At 47.1% G+C, this 20742-nt stretch overlaps 1 protein-coding gene across 1 annotated transcript; it reads right to left on the bottom strand.

Moving 5' to 3' along the window:
• Positions 1–3725: 3725 nt before the first annotated feature.
• Positions 3726–20619, bottom strand: LOC132995864 (disks large homolog 4-like). Its single transcript, XM_061066094.1, has 20 exons — positions 20601–20619; positions 18389–18508; positions 17624–17697; positions 13508–13633; positions 10309–10359; positions 8380–8504; positions 7959–8128; positions 7265–7401; positions 7038–7188; positions 6625–6893; positions 5695–5797; positions 5519–5615; positions 5261–5437; positions 5155–5192; positions 5023–5070; positions 4817–4918; positions 4557–4729; positions 4191–4300; positions 3950–4041; positions 3726–3832 (listed from the first exon to the last, which is right to left on the bottom strand). The coding sequence occupies exons 1-20, from the start codon at positions 20617–20619 to the stop codon at positions 3726–3728; spliced, it is 2289 nt and encodes a 762-aa protein (XP_060922077.1).
• Between the last annotated feature and the right edge of the window lie 123 nt (positions 20620–20742).

Below are 20742 nucleotides of genomic sequence, written 5' to 3'. Positions count from 1 at the left end.
CTGTGCAAACAGGAAGTGATGTCACACTTCACTGTAGAAGCAAAAACAGGAACTTTGAGAGAGCTCATTTCTTCAAGGACGGTGACCGGTTGTCGGGGGAACTAGAGGAGGCGTGGCTTCTCAGAGACGTGAGCCAGAAGGACGAGGGGAAATACTCCTGTTCTACTCAAACATATGACTCTGTCCACAGCTGGCTCAGGGTCGCAGGTGTGTGACCTCACTTCCTGTTTTCACTTCACACACACAAGCTGAAAATAACCTGAAGCGGTTGTGGTCTCTCCACAGCTCCCCCCCCTCCCCCCTCCTCTGAGCTCAGACTCTTCTGCCTCCTGGTGGTCGTCGGTCTGTTCTGCATCTGCTCCGTCATCCTGATGTCATGGTGCTGCAGCAGGAGGACAGGTACACACATATACACACACACACACACACACACACACACACTCACACACACACACACACACACACAGTCACACACACACACACACACAGTCACACACACACACATACACACATATACACACACACACACACAGTCACACACACAGTCATACACACACACACACACACACACACACACAGTCACAGTCACACACACACACACAGTCACACACACACACATACACACACAGTCACAGTCACAGTCACACACACAGTCACACACACACACACACACACAGTCACAGTCACACACACACACACAGTCACAGTCACAGTCACACACACAGTAACACACACACACACAGTCACACACACAGTCACACACAGTCACACACACACACACACACACACACACACACACACAGTCACAGTCACACACACAGTAACACACACACACACAGTCACACACACACACAGTAACACAAATAAATACACAGTAACACACACCTGAACTTGTTAAATTGTCCACAGAAAACAAATCAGCCGTTTCCATGGAGATGACCCCGTGTGTTGAAGAGTATGATTACATCACTGCTGATGTCATCACTCACCATGATGTCTGAGCAGGGGGCGGAGCTAACGAGCTGCTTTTAGCATCACCAGCTGTTTGCTAGCGTTAGCATCACCTGCTGTTTTATTAATGAGTAATCTTTTTTAATTTCTGACATTTTTCTTGGTGGTCTCCTTTCTTCTTCTTTGCCGTTGCCATGACGATCCCTCCTCCTGAGGTTCAGACTGGTACTGCAGGAGGAGCCAGGGCTCGCTGCTCAGCATGTGTTCAATCAATATTAATATTATATCCATATTGAAACTAAAGAACTGTTTAACAGAAGAAACAGGAACTTCCTGTCTTTGTGTTTCAGTTTGATCATGTGACGCTTCAGCTGCTTCCGACAATAAAAGATCAAATATACGAACATTTAAAAACGTTAAACATGTTTCATTCAGATGTTTTATTATCTTCTCACAGACACAAGTTCTCACTCTCTTACTCTCTCATTCTCTCACTCCCCACTCCATCATTCTCTCACTCTCTCACCCCATCACTCTCTCACCCCATCACTCTCTCACTCTCTCACCCCATCACTCTCTTACTCTCTCATTCTCTCACTCCCCACTCCATCATTCTCTCACTCCCCACTCCCTCATTCTCTTACTCTCTCACCCCATCACTCTCTCACTCTCTCACCCCATCACTCACTCACTCTCTCACCCCATCACTCTCTCACTCTCTCACCCTCTCACTCTCTCACCCCATCACTCTCTCACTCTCTTACCCCATCACTCTCTCACTCTCTCATTCTCTCACTCCCTACTCCCTCATTCTCTCACTCTCTCATTCTCTCACTCTCTCACTCCCTCACCCCATCACTCTCTCACTCTCTCATTCTCTCACTCTCTCACCCCATCACTCTCTTACTCCCTCATTCTCTCATTCTCTCACTCACTCTCTCACTCTCTCATCCCTTCACTCCCCACTCCCTCATTCTCTCATTCTCTCACTCTCTCATTCTCACAGTCTCTTACTCTCTCATTCTCTCACCCCATCACTCTGTCAACCCTTCACTCCCCCACTCCCTCATTCTCTCACTCTCTCACTCCCTCATTCTCTCACTCTCTCACTCCCTCATTCTCTCATTCTCTCACTCCCTCATTCTCTCACTCTCTCACTCCCTCATTCTCTCAGTCTCTTACTCTCTCACTCTCTTACTCTCTCATCCCTTCAATCCCCCACTCCCTCATTCTCTCACTCCCTCATTCTCTCACTCTCTCACTCCCTCATTCTCTCACTCTCACTCTCTCACTCCCTCATTCTCTCACTCGCTTATCCCTTCACTCCCCAACTCCCTCATTCTCTCACTCTCTCACTCCCTCATTCTCTCACTCTCTTACTCTCATCAGTTCACTCCCCCACTCCCTCATTCTCTCACTCTCTCACTCCCTCATTCTCTCACTCTCACTCTCTCACTCCCTCATTCTCTCACTCTCTTACTCTCTCATCCCTTCACTCCCCCACTCTCTCATCCCTTCACTCCCCCACTCCCTCATTCTCTCACTCTCTCACTCTCTCACTCTTTCACCCTCTCATCACATATCTCAGTTCAGTTTCTTATAATAATTTATTTTCATTATACAACAAGTGTGTGTCTGTGTTAGTGTGAGTGTGTGCTTGTGTGTGTACATATATATGTGTGTGTGTGTGTTAGTGTGTATGTGCGTGTGTATATATATATATATGTGTGTGTGATGATATTACATCATCAATAGTTATGATCATTATATTAATTATTAGAATAAGTCACATGACCCCAATCTTTGGATCCATCCTCAGTCCCAGTTGCCATGGTCACAGGACTCCCAAAGCATTGTGGGTAATAGAGTCCTATGCTGGAGACATGGGAGTGGGCGGGGTGACAGGTGACCTTGCCACGCCCCCACCATACCCAGGTAAGCATTGGCTGCCCCCCCTTCTCGTCCTGTTCAGCAGCAGTGAATCATGGGTAATGTAGTCCACAGTTATGGCAGCATCGACCTACAGCCAGGGATTGTGGCTCAGAGGTCTTTAGCTCGGACTTTTGGGTAATGTAGTCCTACTGTGCAATCACTGCAGCCGGGAACATGGGAAATGTAGTCCTCAGCCTTAAAAAAGTTTTTGATCAACTTCCTGTCCACACTGTCCACTGCAGCAGAGGGGGGTGATGGGTGTGTGGTGAGGGAGGATTGTGGGTGTTGTAGTCCAGTGGTTGTTTGATAAGCCCTGAATAGACTGTGTGTTTGAGCCCCATCATTTTATTTACAGTCACACAAGTCTTTATGTACACAACACAAACGCACACACACTCACCATGTTCACATCACATGAATCAATCAATCAATTAATAGATAGATAAATAAATGAATAGGATAATATAAATACTTCAATACCAACTGAACTCTAAAGTCTCAGATTCATTATTTACTGATAATACACGAGTCCATCACTCGTCTGCATCTTCTCCTCACACACACACACCCACACACACACTCACTCACACACACACGTGGAGAGACAGACAGGGATGCCCTCTCTCGCTCGCTCGGTTGCCATGGTTGCAGCAGTCATCCAATCAGCTCCCCTGTCATCCTCCCGTGACTGTAAGGAACTAAAATGGTAAAAAGACCAAAGTCTGCTCTCCATCAGGCCACGCCTCTGAGGAGGAGGTGCTGTGGAGGGCTGGGTGGCCGAGGAGGGGGGCTGGTGGAGGCCGTTTCCATGGTGAAGGTGCCCGTGGTCTGACACTGGCCAATCAGAGTCTGTCGCGGGCGGGGACCCAGATGTAGGGGCCGCTCTGCTCCTCGATGACGGCCTTGACCAGGTGGTAGACCTCCTCGAAGCTGTCGCCGTGCACAATGGCTGCGTGCACACACACACACACACACACACACACACACACACACACACACACACATTGATGCTCCGTGTTTTTTTTTCATCAAATGAATGAAATCGAAAGTAAAACCGTGTTCTTACCTGTGAAACACTCGAGGAAGTCTTGTTCCAGTTTCACGGCTCGTTCCAAAGCTTTCCTCGCCTGGTCCTCCGACAGACGCTTGTTCAGATCCCTGCACACACACACACACACACACACACACACACACACACACACACACACACACACACACACACACACACACACACACACACACATTATTATTATTATTCAGGTGTAAGATGACACAACAGTAGCGGTGTCTTGGCCCCACAGACTCACAGGATGTTCTCCAGGGACCGCGGCCGGATGAAGATGGCGACCGGGTGGAGCTGAGCCGCCTGCAGCCTCCTGACGGCGTTGGCCGACACGTCGAGGATGCAGTGTTTCCCCTGGTGAACACACTCGTTAAAACATCACTGCACGTCACCATGGCAACTAAAAACATCCTCACATCCCAACAAACAGCTGTCACCACGACAACCAGTCATAACAGTCATAATGTTTTATTAAACAGCAGAAACCTCGATATCCCAGAATCACCACACAGGGAACTTCGTCACCGTGGGAACCACAACGTCCCACAAGCAATTCTTCAAAGAGCGATCGGTTTCTATAAACATCGCCATAGTAACCGGCCTGTCTCACCTGCTCGGCCACCTGTCTGACGCTCTGCACCGACGTCCCGTACAGGTGGTTATTGTACTGCCCCGCCTCGATGAAGCGATGTGATTGGATGTCCCGCTCCATCTGTTCCCGTGACGACACAAAGTGGTAGTCCCGCCCGTCGACCTCGTAGTCCCTCTGAGGGCGAGTTGTGTCTACAGAGAGAGAGAGAGAGAGTCACACGACTGACTTCCTGTTGGTCGTCTGGTGTTTCCTGCAGACGCCTGAGGACGGACACTCACGAGGGACACAGGAGCCGAACTTGTCGGGGAACTCGGACAGCAGGTCGTCGTTGACTCTGTCTTTGGTCGGCCCCAGGATGATGACGGGACGAGCGTAGTCCACTAACAACACACAGGAAACTTTATTTACACCTGCTCATCAAGACGACACAACTGTCAATCAATCAAATCTGAAAACAAGGTTGAAGGTCAAAAGTTACACTGACCTTCAATTTGAGTGATGAGCTCGTAGCTGTGAACGAACCCTTCTCTACCTGCAGAGAAAAGAGGACAGAGTCCATCAGGGGGCTGTCAGCGTCAGGGCGAGGTCAGGGGTCAGGGGTCAGGGGTCAGCTCACCTTTACTCTTCATCCTCGACCACTCCTTCCTCTCAACCCTGAAACAAACACACATGTTCAGACTCCGGGACGAACATCACAAGCAGCCACATCGTCCTGTCCTCACCGGTGCTTGGACGGGACGTAGCCCAGCTCCTCTAGCTCCCCCTGCTGGCTGACTCTCCTCGCCTGCCACCACTCGTCGTCTGCGCTGTCCATCACATGAAGGACCTCCCCAAAGTTGAAGTCCAGAGCTTGTGATAGGACGCCGCAGTCCCACTGCTTGTCGTAGTCAAACAAGGCCCTGAAACAGCGAGACGTCACGTGACCTCTAACAGGAAGTGTGAAGGTGAGCTTCCTGGTCAGGTGACCTGGGACACGTTACCTGATGTAGAAGCTGCGGTTGGCCCTCAGACTCCCGGACGAGCTGTTCATCATCTGCTCCCTCAGGTCGTGGATCTTCGCCTCGAAGCGACTGTACTCTGCAGGGCACGACATCACCATGGTAACCATCACGTCCGAGTCACGGCGCTACACAGATCAATGACTTGATGAACTCACCCTCGGGTCTGTACTGTGCTACTATGGTAACCGTCTGTCCTGCGTTCTTCAGAGCGGCCGCCGCCTGCTCATGCGTGGCGTACCTGAGGTCCACGCCGTTCACCTGGACAGACACAGAGCGTCACCAGGAGGCGGAGCCTGCAGAAAACACTCAAGAGAAACTGTCCTGAGATCCAAGACATGATGGAGGATCAGAGCGAGCACAGATCAGAGAGAACCACCAGGGTGCTGATGGTCTATGTGCTGCCTCCTGGTTTCTGAGAACCTCTTCTGGAGATCTGGACTGTGAACTTACACTGAGGATCTGAGGATCTGAGGGTCTGAGGATCTGAGGATCTGAGGATCTGAGGGTCTGAGGATCTGAGGATCTGAGGGTCTGAGGATCTGAGGATCTGAGGATCTGAGGGTCTGAGGATCTGAGGATCTGAGGATCTGAGGATCTGAGGATCTGAGGGTCTGAGGATCTCAGGATCTCAGGATCTCAGGATCTCAGGATCTGAGGATCTGAGGATCTGAGGATCTGAGGATTTCAGGATTCTGAGGATCTGAGGATCTGAGGATCTGAGGACCTGAGGATCTCAGGATCTCAGGATCTCAGGATCTCAGGATCTCAGGACCTGAGGATCTGAGGATCTGAGGATCTGAGGATCTGAGGATCTCAGAATCTCAGGATCTCAGGATCTCAGGATCTGAGGATCTGAGGATCTGGGGATCTCAGGATCTCAGGATCTGAGGATCTGAGGATCTGAGGACCTCGGGATCTGAGGATCTGAGGATCTGAGGATCTGAGGACCTGAGGATCTCAGGATCTCAGGATCTCAGGATCTCAGGATCTGAGGATCTCAGGATCTCAGGATCTCAGGATCTCAGGATCTGAGGATCTGAGGATCTGAGGATCTGAGGATCTGAGGATCTGGTTTCTATACTCACACTGAGGATCTGGTCTCCTTTCCGGAGCTCTCCACTCAGGTCTGCTGGTCCTCCTGCAAGGATGAAGGAGATGAAGATTCCTTCTCCGTCCTCTCCACCGACGATGTTGAAGCCCAGCCCGGTGGAGCCGCGCTGAACACAAACCCTGCGAGGCTCCCGTGAGTAGTCGTCCTCTCCCATCATGCCCCGGGGGACGGGGGAGTATCGCCGTGGCGATGGAGGAGGGAGGGCTTGTGGGTAATCACACATGTAGTCTGGCTCCATGTAGGCTGCAAAGACCACAGAGAACTGATCAGGACCTGGTCCTCCACCGCTCCTGGTTCTCAACCAGCTCCAGCACAAATAGAACTCTCATCAAGAACCAGGGTTTGACCTCAAGGTGGCGCCAGAACATTATTTACAGGTGTACGTACAGCTGGTCAGGTCGGGGGGGCTGTAGCGATCGGACGGGTGGATGTATTGCGAGGTGGGCGTGGCCACCTTCAGGTAGACCACCTCCCCTGTGTTCTTCAGGGCCGACACGGCGTCTTCATGCAGGACATCCTCTAGAGACACGTGGTTCACCTGTCAGAGGTCAGAGGTCAGAGGTCAGAGGTCAGGTTACATCCCTGTCTATCGTGTGTCATGTGACTTTACTCACAGCCAGTATTTTGTCCCCGATCTGTAGCCGTCCGTCTCGGTGGGCCGCCCCCCCCTCGATGATCTTGGTGACGTAGATGCTGTTGTCTCCAGGGACGTGCTGGTTCCCCGCCCCCCCCGCGATGCTGAACCCGAGACCTGGACCACACAGAACCGGGACGGTTAGAGAACCACTGATGGCAGCAGAAGCACAGAGGTTCTGAAATGTAGTTCTTAAAGAACCCTTTGAAAACCAGAAGAACCGGTGAAGAACTTTTATGTTGTTAAATAAAACACAAAATGAAGAAAACATGTAAGAGACAAACACACAAGAACTCCACCAGGGGGCGACAGAGCAAAATGTTATATAACAACAGACTCCTCATCTCCTCCTCCTCCTGGCCGATCTATCTCCTCCTCCTCTCCTCTCTACCTCATCCCCTCCTCATCTCCTCCTCCTCATCTCCTCCTCCTCCTGGCCCGTCTATCTCCTCCTCTCCTCTCTACCTCATCCCCTCCTCTCCTCCTCCTCCTCCTCTCCTCTCTACCTCCTCTCCTCCTCACCTCACCCCCACCTCTCTATGTCCTCCTCTCCCCTCCTCTCTCCTCCTCTCCTCTCCTCCTCCTCTCCTCTCTTACTTATCTCCTCTCCTCCCCTTTCCTCTCCCCTCCTCCTCTCCTCTCTCCTCCTCTCCTCTCCTCTCCTCCTGTTTTACCTTTCGGTCCTTTCATCAGTTTGATCTGATTGATGCGTTCACTTGGTGGGCGTCGCCTTAAGACATACAGCCTGACGACAGGCCCCGCCTCCTTCAGGGCCTCCACGGCGATGGAGTGAGTGACCTCACGCACGTCCACGTCGTTAACGAATACGATGCTGTCGTTAACCCTGGAGGGAGAGAGAGAGTAAGAGTGTGTGTGTGTGTGTGTGTTTGTGTGTGTGTGTGTGTGTGTGTGTGTGTGTGTGTGTGTGTGTGTGTGTGTGTGTGTGTGTGTGTGTGTGTGTGTGTGTGTGTGTGTGTGTGTGTGTGTGTGTGTGTGTGTGTGTGTGTGTGTGTGTGTGTGTGTGTGAGTGTGTGTGTGTCTGTGTGTGTGTGTGTGTGTGTGTGTGTGTGTGTGTGTGTGTGTGTGTGTGTGTACCTCAGGCGTCCGTCCTGGGCGGCGGCTCCTCCGGGGATGATCTTGGTGATGAAGATTGAAGGGTCGTCTCCGATGTGAGGATTATCGGTTCCTCCTGCGATGCTGAAGCCCAGACCCGAGTTCCCCTGAACACAGAGAACCAGACTCTTCAGGTTCTTTACAGAACCACATGAACACAGAGAACCGGTCAGAGCAGAACCTCCCGAACACAAAGGTTCCTCATTCTACTCTTCAGGTTCTTTACAGAACCACATGAACACAGAGAACCCGTCAGAGCAGAACCTCCGGACACAAAGGTTCCTCATTCTACTCTTCAGGTTCTTTACAGAACCACATGAACACAGAGAACCGGTCAGAGCAGAACCTCCCGAACACAAAGGTTCCTCATTCTACTCTTCAGGTTCTTTACAGAACCACATGAACACAGAGAACCGGTCAGAGCAGAACCTCCCGAACACAAAGGTTCCTCATTCTACTCTTCAGGTTCTTTACAGAACCACATGAACACAGAGAACCCGTCAGAGCAGAACCTCCCGAACACAAAGGTTCCTCATTCTACTCTTCAGGTTCTTTACAGAACCACATGAACACAGAGAACCGGTCAGAGCAGAACCTCCGGACACAAAGGTTCCTCATTCTACTCTTCAGGTTCTTTACAGAACCACATGAACACAGAGAACCCGTCAGAGCAGAACCTCCGGACACAAAGGTTCCTCATTCTACTCTTCAGGTTCTTTACAGAACCACAAATGTTCTGTGAACGTTTCCAATGAATCTGAATAAAGATTCAAGTGAAAACGATTACTGATGAAGGAACTTCAGAAAGAACGTGAGGTTCTAAAGTGCAGCTCAGAGTTCATGAACCAGGATCTTCAGATAATTCTCGTCTGATCTTTTGTTCCGGTAAAAATAGAACGTCTTCTCCTCTCGAGGGTCAAAGGTCACGAATGGCCTCCGTTTAGAGGTCACCTAACTTTTACTGATCAACAGCGCCCCCTGCTGCCACACATGGTGCTACATCCTGTTTCCAGGTGCAGTGACTCTGGGACGAACCGTTTCCACGGTGACGTTTGATCTCTTAAGTGTTTCCTTAAATAAATAGCGGAGATAAAAATAAACTGCTGATGTCATCGGCCGAGCGGCGCTACACAACACAGAGTGACACCTTCTAAAAGCAGAGTGTGTGTGTCTGTGTGTGTGTGTGTGTGTTGGTCTGTGTGTGTGTGTGTGTGTGTGTGTTTGTTAGTCTGTGCGTGTGTTTTGTGTCAGTGTGTGTGTCTGTGTGTGTGTGTGTGTGTTTGTTAGTCTGTGTGTTTTGTGTCAGTGTGTGTGACTGTGTTTTGTGTCAGTGTGTGTGACTGTGTGTTTTGTGTCAGTGTGTTTTGTGTCAGTGTGTGTGTCTGTGTGTGTGACTGTGTGTTTTGTGTCAGTGTGTGTGACTGTGTGTTTTGTGTCTGTGTGTTTTGTGTCAGTGTGTGTGTCACTGTGTGTTTTGTGTCAGTGTGTGTCACTGTGTGTTTTGTGTCAGTGTGTGTGTCAGTGTGTGTGTGTGTGTTTTGTGTCAGTGTGTGTGTCACTGTGTGTTTTGTGTCAGTGTGTGTGACTGTGTGTGTTTTGTGTCAGTGTGTGTGTCTGTGTGTTTTGTGTCAGTGTGTCAGTGTGTGTGACTGTGTGTTTTGTGTCATTGTGTGTGTCTGTGTGTTTTGTGTCAGTGTGTGCGTGTGTGTTTTGTGTCAGTGTGTGTGTGTGTGTTTTGTGTCAGTGTGTGTGACTGTGTGTGTTTTGTGTCAGTGTGTGTGTCTGTGTGTTTTGTGTCAGTGTGTGTCAGTGTGTGTGTGTGTGTTTTGTGTCAGTGTGTGTGTGTGTGTGTTTTGTGTCAGTGTGTGTCAGTGTGTGTGTGTGTGTTTTGTGTCAGTGTGTGTGTCTCACCCTCTCCAGTGTGATCTCCTCATACTCCAGTTCTCCCTCGGATCCGTTCATCTGCACATACACAAACATTCAGCGTTAAATCACATCATCATCTTCTCTCTGCTGACCGTCACCACGGCAACTCCATGGTAACAGCTGTTGAGCCCTCCGGGGGCCGGTTACCTTAGCAACTGTAGCTGTAGCTATAGCGACCACCTCTCTCTCATATCATCTCGTCACAAGTGCTCCAGAACTTGGTTATTACATCACTTCCTGTCGCGGTTGATAAAGTATAGGAAGTTAAGTTTTACTGATCATGTAAACATTGTTAGTTTCACGCTTCAGAGAAAAATAAACATTCTTCTTCATGGATGAAAACAGAGATTCAACTTCTGACGGTTCACACAACGTTACGACTACAACAGAAGAAGACCCACAAAGAATCAGGCATTACAAATATAAAAACTATATCATCACTGTCTGTCTCTGGAGAATCTGGAGGAGAGAGCGAGCTTCAATAGAGTTATATAACAGAGAGAGAGAGAGAGAGAGAAAGAGAGAGAGGGAGAGAGAGGGAGAGAGAGCGAGAGAGAGAGGGAGAGAGAGGGAGAGAGAGCGAGAGAGAGAGGGAGAGAGAGAGGGAGGGAGAGAGAGAGAGAGAGAGAGGGAGAGAGAGAGAGAGAGAGAGAGAGAGAGAGAGCGAGAGAGAGAGAGAGAAAGAGAGAGAGGGAGAGAGAGGGAGAGAGAGCGAGAGAGAGAGGGAGAGAGAGAGGGAGGGAGAGAGAGAGAGAGAGAGAGAGAGAGAGGGAGAGAGAGAAAGAGAGAGAGAGAGAGAGAGGGAGAGAGAGAGGGAGAGAGAGCGAGAGAGCGAGAGAGAGAGAGGGATAGACAGAGAGAGAGAGAGAGAGAGTCAGGGGAAACAAGGTTTAATTAATTCAGTATGAACTGTAACTCTCTCTCTGCCTCTCCCCCTCCCCCTTCTCTCCCCCTTCCCCCCTCTGCTGGTGGAGGATGGAACAGCCGCTTGTTAAATCCTGTTTCCTTGAAGTTGCCTCTCTCCTCCTCCTCCTGGCCTGAGCTCATTCTACACTTTAACAATGAACAACACAATCACAGGTTGTTGTGACCAGGACTGAAGTCGACTTCGTGTTCGTTTGATTTGAAACACAATGATAAAAAAGAGTTCACCTGCTACACAACACAACACAATACTAGATGCGACGCACACAGTCAGGAAATCATGGTTCAAGTGATCGGAACGATTCATGATCCGACATCATCGATTAATAATTAAATAAATGTGATCGTAAGGTTGTGTGTGAAGAGCGACAGAGAAGAACACACACACACACACACACACACTCTCACACACATACATATATATTATTTAGCAGTTTATAAAATAAATTCCTAGAGGAAACAAAACAATGCTAATTGTCTCCGGTAGAACGATGCTAATTGTCTCCGGTAGAACGATGCTAACTGTCTCCGGTAGAACGATGCTAATTGTCTCAGGTAGAACGATGCTAGTTGTCTCAGGCAGAACGATGCTAAATGTCTCCGGTAGAACGATGCTAAATGTCTCCGGTAGAACGATGCTAATTGTCTCAGGTAGAACGATGCTAGTTGTCTCCGGTAGAACGATGCTAAATGTCTCCGGTAGAACGATGCTAAATGTCTCCGGTAGAACGATGCTAACTGTCTCAGGTAGAACGATGCTAATTGTCTCCGGTAGAACGATGCTAAATGTCTCCGGTAGAACGATGCTAATTGTCTCAGGTAGAACGATGCTAACTGTCTCCGGTAGAACGACGCTAAATGTCTCCGGTAGAACGATGCTAATTGTCTGAGGTAGAACGATGCTAATTGTCTCAGGTAGAACGATGCTAGTTGTCTCAGGTAGAACGATGCTAGTTGTCTCCGGTAGAACGATGCTAACTGTCTCCGGTAGAACGATGCTAATTGTCTCCGGTAGAACGATGCTAGTTGTCTCAGGTAGAACGATGCTAGTTGTCTCAGGTAGAACGATGCTAATTGTCTCAGGTAGAACGATGCTAACTGTCTCCGGTAGAACGATGCTAGTTGTCTCCGGTAGAACGATGCTAATTGTCTCCGGTAGAACGATGCTAACTGTCTCCGGTAGAATTGTCCCACTCTTCACAGGAAGTCCTAGAATTGACCGACTGGTTGAAACTGGTCCCGCCTCCTGCCAGGGGGGAGTGGGGATGGGTGAACATTACAACATGATTGGGCGAAGCAGAGCCCCTCCCCCACCCCTGTAGAAACGACCCCATGAAGACGTGCTACGGCTGTGATGTTCCGTGGTTCCTACCATCATCCTCTGCCTGTGCCGCTTGGCTTTCCTCACGTTGTTGATGAATCTTCGTCCCATCTTCTTGGCGTACCACACCGACACAAACATCACTCCTGCCTCTCTTCAGGGGGGGGGGTGGGGGGTCTTACATAAACGCCGAGGATGAATAATTAACCAGCGAACACCGAGGTCGTCCTCAGCAGGAAGCGCTCAGCCCCTCAGGCGCCAGCCTCCGACATGACGGACGACCCAGAGCACCACCCTGCCATCCTCCGGCCGTCCAGAGGGGGGGTGACCGAGCGACCGACAAATCCTCCAAAATAAAAGAAAAGAGAGAGAGAGAGAGGCTGTTTCTCACTCTGTCATCCCTCCTCCGCTCTCTCTCTCTCTCTGCTCGACCCTCCTAATGCCCCACTGCACATCTCCCCCCTCTCTCTCCATCTGCATCTCTATGTCTCTCGCCCGCTCGCTCTCTGAAGGAATCCCCTCCCCTACGTGATGTCACTCGCCCGCCGGCCGTGAGAGAGAGAGAGAGAGACAGATGGAGAGACAGAGAGACAGAGACAGATAGAGAGAGAGACTATAATAGAAATCGGACAAAAAGAGTGCTTTCAGCAAACACATACACACACACACACACACACACACACACACACACACAAAGATTTCAGCTAATATTGTTGCCATGGCAACACCCCCCTTTCCATTTCTGTGGTCGCCCTCCCTAGAATTCTTGCCGTTGCCATGGTGATGGCTGAGAAAAAAAAAAGAAGCAGCATCACATTCAGAGTGGGCACGAGCATCCCACGCCTGTGTGTGTGTGTGTGTGTGTGTGTGTGTGTGTGTGTGTGTGTGTGTGTGTGTGTGTGTGTGTGCATGTGTGTGTGTCTGTGTGTGTGTACATACGGTGAGTGCAGCAGGGTGTGTGTATCCGTCCAGATGTGTGTGGCTCAGTTCAGTGCTGCGTCCGTGGATCATGTGACCGGGGCTGGGATCGACAGGCGGAGTCTCATCGTCTTGGTAACGATATTTCTGTAGAGACACAGTGTTAGCATTAGCATTAGCTGTTCCAATCACGTTACTGGACCCCGGCCGGGTTTAGAGACACTTCTGTCCCTGAGGCTCCTCTGAAACCTCCTGTAGAACCTCATGAAGAACCTCCTCTAAATTCTCGTCCAGAACATCTTCTACAACCTCCTCTAGAACCTCATGAAGAACCTCCTCTAGATTCTCGTCCAGAACATCTTCTACAACCTCCTGTAGAACCTCATGAAGAACCTCCTCTAGATTCTCGTCCAGAACATCTTCTATAACCTCCTGTAGAACCTCATGAAGAACCTCCTCTAGATTCTCGTCCAGAACATCTTCTACAACCTCCTGTAGAACCTCATGAAGAACCTCCTCTAGATTCTCGTCCAGAACATCTTCTACAACCTCATCTAGAACCTCATGAAGAACCTCCTCTAGATTCTCGTCCAGAACATCTTCTACAACCTCCTGTAGAACCTCATGAAGAACCTCCTCTAGATTCTCGTCCAGAACATCTTCTACAACCTCCTGTAGAACCTCATGAAGAACCTCCTCTAGATTCTCGTCCAGAACATCTTCTACAACCTCCTGTAGAACCTCATGAAGAACCTCCTCTAGATTCTCGTCCAGAACATCTTCTACAACCTCCTCTAGAACCTCATGAAGAACCTCCTCTAGATTCTCGTCCAGAACATCTTCTACAACCTCCTGTAGAACCTCATGAAGAACCTCCTCTAGATTCTCGTCCAGAACATCTTCTAGAACCTCATGAAGAACCTCCTCCACCATTCTAACAGAGTGAGGTTCCTGCAGGAGTCACCTTACCTCCTCATACGCTAAACTACATTTAATCCATTAATACAAACATTAAAGAACATGTAATTAAAGAACTTTAAGGGAGTCTCATTAACGTTGAAAAAATACTTTTGATACTCTGATCCGATTGGTTAATAGGAAGATGAAGCGGTAGAGACAGTGATACGTTGCCATAGAAACAAGAAGGCCTGAGAGCCGGTGGCGCTCTGCAACTTACATCAGTGGAAGGAGGAGGAGCCTGAATTCATGAGGATACACAGGCAGAGGGAGTTGACCTCTGACCTCTCACCTGAGAGGTTCACTGGAGGTCACACCTCAAACCTGTCTGTCTGTCTGTCTGTCTGTCTGTCTGTCTGTCTGTCTGTCTGTCTGTCTGTCTGTCTGTCTGTCTGTCTGTCTGTCTGTCTGTCTGTCTGTCTGTCTGTCTGTCTGTCTGTCTGTCTGTCTGTCTGTCTCCTTGCCTGAGTCAGTTCACACAGCAGATACACAAACACACACACACTAATGACCCTCTGACCTCTGACCCTAACCCTTGTTGGAAATCTGAAGTCTGTGTGATGTGTGGCCTTCAGCACGCACACACACACAGACACACACACAGACACACACACAGACACAGACCTGAACCTTTGAGTCAATGAGGCGATGTTTTCTTTGCGTTTGTTTGTTTGTTTGTTTGTTGTTTGTTTGTTTGTTGGAGGAGGACTAGGCGTTTACATTAAAACGTTTACATTGCTTTAAAAAAACAGACCTGAACTAGTTTACACTGATGTTAACTGGTCAGAAGTTGTTGAAAGAAGAGTAGAATGTGTTAATGGACGTGTTGGTAAATTTTCCCGTTTAATGTGAAACTTCAAACGAATCAAATCTCTTCCGAAGCTGAAACAGAGTTTGGAACAGTTGGCAAATAAAAAGCGTCTGCTTCAAACAACATGAACATTTTAAATCATAACTTTACGCACAACATCCTGTTACATCCTGGTCACTGACAAGGTCAGCAAAAGTTCAAAATCATGTTTCTCTCAACAAAGACTGACCAGCCTGCTCCACCTGTGATCCAAACAGGTGACTCCATCCAATAAATCAACCAACCAATCAACCAACCAATCAATCAATCAACCAATCAACCAACCAACCAACCAATCAATCAATCAATCAACCAACCAATCAATCTACCAATCAATCAATCAATCAATCAACCAATCAACCAATACACCAATCAACCAGTCAATCAATCAATCAACCAATCAACCAATCAATCAATCAATCAACCAATCAATCAACCAATCAACCAATCAATCAATCAACCAACCAACCAATCAACCAACCAACCAATCCTACCACCAACCAGATTTGTAACATCAGCTGAATGAGAGGGGATGTCATGTGACTTTTTACAGGTCACATGATGTTTCAACATGAATTTAAAGAGAAACGTGAATAAAAACACTATGATGTTTTCTCTCTGAGTCCGAAGCATCGTGTTCATCTGATCTGTGAGTTTTGGTTGAACATTGTAATTTAGGGACTAAAGGATTTTTATCTTCTTCCTCTTCTTCTTCTCTTGTTTAATTCTGTCTCTCTTTCCTGTGATTGGTCCAAAAGTTCAAACTATCCAACAAAGTGTTTTCACTCTGGATCAGAACCAGGTTCAGTTTGATCCGGACCCAGAACTCCTCTTCTGCTCTGAGGAACCGTTCACACCTGGTGTTCAAGAAGAGTCTGAAGCTCTGAATCCAACCAGGTGTGAAAGTTTCCTCAATTATTTAGAATTAATTTGAGAAACGTCTCAGAACTGGTTTGGATTTAAAACAGAGACTCTGCATCAAACGCATTGTTTACATCTTTATCTGGATAATAAAAACAACAACAAAGAGTTCTTCTTCTTCAGATTAGCAGACCAGATGCTACAGTAGCGCTGTGCTTCAGAACAAAGTGTCAGTTGATCTAATCCCGCCTCTCTCTCCTGATGAACGTGGTTCTTGGTTCTGTACAGATGTTGGTTGGGACCGGTCGTCCCGGCTGAGAGGAGACGTTTGATTCATTGACCCTCGGAACACCTGATGACATGTGACCTGTTGCACTGCGCCTCTAATTCAGATCAATCAGGATCGTGGGGTCTGTGTCATGTGACGTGCATGAAGTTCACATGTGACTGAAGGTCCTGATCGCTACAGCTGTGCTAACAGCTAGCAACAAGCTGGAGGTACCCTGAGCTATATGCTACACACACACACACACATACAGTCACACACACACAGAGGAAAGAGAGAGAGTAGTGAATGAAACATGACGGAAGCAGCAACACACACACACACATGACAACACTGGCTTTGATGTATTATGAGGACACACTTGCACACACATATGTTTATAAGGAAACATGAGTGTGTGTGTGTGTGTGTGTGTGTGTGTGTGTGTGTGTGTGTGTGTGTGTGTGTGTGTGTGTGTGTGTGTGTGTGTGTGTTAGCGGATGCGTGCGGGCGGTCTGCTCTTACCTTGGTGGTGACAATGCAGAGGCAGTCCATATCCACACACACACACACAGTCACACACACACACACATTTCCACACACACTCACACACTCATGCTCAACCTCTCTCTCTCTCTCTCTCTCTCACTCTCTCTTTGTCACCCTCCCCCCCTCTCTCTCTCTCCTCGTTCGTCTATCTGTCTATCCTCCCTCGCTCGCCCGCTCTCTCGCCTCTTGTATCCCTCTGACTGTCAGCAGCGAGCGAAAGAGAGGGAGAGAGAGATAGAGAGAGGGATGAGCGAGCAGTGCAGGAGGAGAGCAAGACAGATGAAGAAGGGGGGGGGCTGCACACCGCCTTGAGTCACTCACAAAAAGACAGAGAGAGGTCGAGAGACATTGAAAGACAATGAGACAGACGGGGGGGGGGGGGGGGCTGGGCTCCTGTTGCCATGGTGTTATGCAGCTGTTGCCCCGGCAATGTTACTGCAGCTGTTGCTAGGTAACAGCAAAGGGTGTTGCCATGTGGATTAGAGAGAAAGACTGAAAAGTGTGTGTGTGTGTGTGTGTGTGTGTGTGTGTGTGTGTGTGTGTGTGTGTCTGTGTGTGTGTGTGTGTGTGTGTCTGTGTGTGTGTGTGTGTGTGTGTGTGTGTGTGTGTGTGTGTGTGTGTGTGTGTGTGTGTGTGTGTGTGTGTGTGTGTGTACCTGTCCAGGTGTGTGTGGTTGGCTCCCTGTTGCCTGGTTCTCACACACCGTCAGCTCGTAGAACTCCTGGATGTCTGTGGACACACACACACACACACACACACACACACACACACACACACACATACACACACACGTAAGTCTATCACACTGTAGTCCAATGACATCCCTCCTCCTCCAGAAGTGTAAAGTATCTCAGTAAATATTGTAAATTGATCAGAATCAGAATCAGAAGTAGGTTTACACCGACCTGGAATTTGCTCTGGTTTTATTCGATAACACTGACGATCAGAGGAGAGATATTATATTGTAATGATACTAATGTAATCTTATTCTAATTACATTATATTTAACAATAATATTATGTAATTTAATAAGAATATGTAATATTTATATATTATACAAAAGTGAGGAGATGAAGAGCTGACGTCATTTTCAGCTTCAGACCTGAAGATTCACTGTTTTTGTTTTTCATTGACCCAAACTGATCAGAGTATTGATCATCTTGATATTATGATTATTATTAATATTATTATAATTATCATATTTATTTTTATGTTTTTGTTTTTATAGTTGTTTTTATTATTCACCAATGGAACAGAGGGGACCTTTTCTCAAGTTTGGAGAAGTAGTATTATGATAATTATAACTAGAAGTATTTTTATATCATGACTGCAGCACTTGTAATATTATATAATTATATAACACTTAATATGTGTGTAATATGTGAAGATGTGTGTAACATGTGTGTAACATGTGTGTTACCCAGCAGAGCCTGGAACAAGTCACTCTGGAAGATGTTGAGCAGTTTCTCTGCTCGACCTTTGACCCCTTCAGCAGCTCCAGCCTGACAGGCCTCCATCACCTGGAGAGCACGTTCAGTATCTGAGAGACACAGCACAGACTCTACTGTAATATACTGTAATGTACTGTATTATACTGTCAACTACTGTAATGTACTGTAATATACTGTATTATACTGTCAACTACTGTAATCTACTGTATTATACTGTCAACTACTGTAATGTACTGTAATATACTGTATTATACTGTCAACTACTGTAATCTACTGTATTATACTGTCAACTACTGTAATATACTGTATTATACTGTCAACTACTGTAATCTACTGTATTATACTGTCAACTACTGTAATCTACTGTTTTATACTGTCAACTACTGTATTATACTGAAATATACTGTCAACTACTGTAATATACTGTTTTATACTGTCAACTACTGTATTATACTGTATTATACTGTCAACTACTGTAATATACTGTATTCTACCAGACTCTACTGGACTCTACTGTAATCTATTGTAATCTACTGGAAGCTACTGTAATATACCAGACTCTACTGGTCTCTACTGTCAACTACTGTAACGTACTGTAATCTACTGTAATCTACTGGACGCTACTGTAATCTATTGTAATCTACTGGACGCTACTGTAATCTACTGGTCTCTACTGGACTCTACCGGACTCTACTGTCAATTACTGTAATGTACTGTAATCTACTGGTCTCTACTGTAATCTACTGGACCCTACTGGACTCTACTGTAATCTATTGTAATCTTCTGGACGCTACTGTATTCTACTGGACTCTGCTGGACCCTGCTGGTCTCTGCTGGAATCTACTGGAGTCTACTGTAATCTACTGGTCTCTACTGGACTCCAATGTAATAAACTGTATTCTACTGTAATCTACCGTGATATAGTGGACTCTACTGCTCTCTACTGTAATAAACTGATCTCTGCTGTAAACTACTGTAATCTACTGATCTATACCACAATATACTGGACTCTATACTGGTCTCTACTGGACTCTACTGGTCTCTACTGGACTCTACTGTAATCTACGGGACTCTACTGTAATAAACTGATCTCTACTGTAAAGTACTGTAATCTACTGATCTCTACCACAATATACTGTACTCTATACTGGTCTCTACTGGACTCTACTGGTCTCTACTGGACTCTACTGTAATCTACGGGACTCTACTGTAATAAACTGATCTCTACTGTAAAGTACTGTAATCTACTGATCTCTACCACAATATACTGGTCTCTACTGTCAACTACTGTAATGTACTGTAATCTACTGGTCTCTACTGGACTCTACTGTAATCTATTGTAACCTACTGGTATCTACTGTAATCTACTGGTCTCTACTAGACTCCAATGTAATATACTGTATTCTACTGGACTCTGCTGGAATCTACTGGAGTCTACTGGAGTCTACTGGTCAGTACTGTACATCCTGTATTCTACTGTAATCTACCGTGATATAGTGGACTCTACTGGACTCTACTGGACTCTACTGGTCTCTACTGGACTCCAATGTAATAAACTGTATTCAACTGTAATCTACCGTGATATAGTGGACTCTACTGCTCTCTACTGTAATAAACTGATCTCTACTGTAAACTACTGTAATCTACTGATCTATACCACAATATACTGGACTCTACTGGTCTCCACTTTAATATTCTTATTTATTATCGTTTAAAAGCAGTCATATGATATTTGATGCTAAACTTTGTGACGTCAGCTTCTTCAACATAATCAATACTTTATTAAAACCTGTCTCCCGCCCCCTGGTGGACAGTCAGTGCATTGCAACCAGTAATGATCATATCCAACATGGCGGCCGTCATGAAGTACGTGACAGAAAATCTTTACATCAGGAAAACTTTATGTTTCATATCAATATTTCAACATAAACTACTTATTTATACATGATTTACATGTAACAAAGCAGATGAATGAGGTCATCATGACGTCATTATTATTGTTAAAGTTCAGAGGTCAAACCCTGACGACTCAGAGAACAGAAATGCTGACGAAGAGAGGAAAAGAGGAAGAGGAGTTTGAGACTAAAGAACAACACACTGTACACACACACACACACCTCACACACACACACACATGTACACACAACAAGAAACACACACTCTTTCTAAACAATGTCTCACCTTCTCTTTTCAGCGGCATGTCGTCTCTCTCCCTGATCCACTTTAATCTTCTTTAGGGATTTTACACACATACACAGAGAGCATGCTGGGTAATGAAGTCTTAATCCCACCACTCCGATCATTCCACACAGATTACACACTG

Source organism: Limanda limanda, chromosome 22 (genome assembly GCF_963576545.1).
Source record: "Limanda limanda chromosome 22, fLimLim1.1, whole genome shotgun sequence".
Taxonomy (NCBI): domain Eukaryota; kingdom Metazoa; phylum Chordata; class Actinopteri; order Pleuronectiformes; family Pleuronectidae; genus Limanda; species Limanda limanda.
Note: the sequence above shows the minus strand (reverse complement) of the source record. Positions and strands in the feature narration are given on the sequence as shown.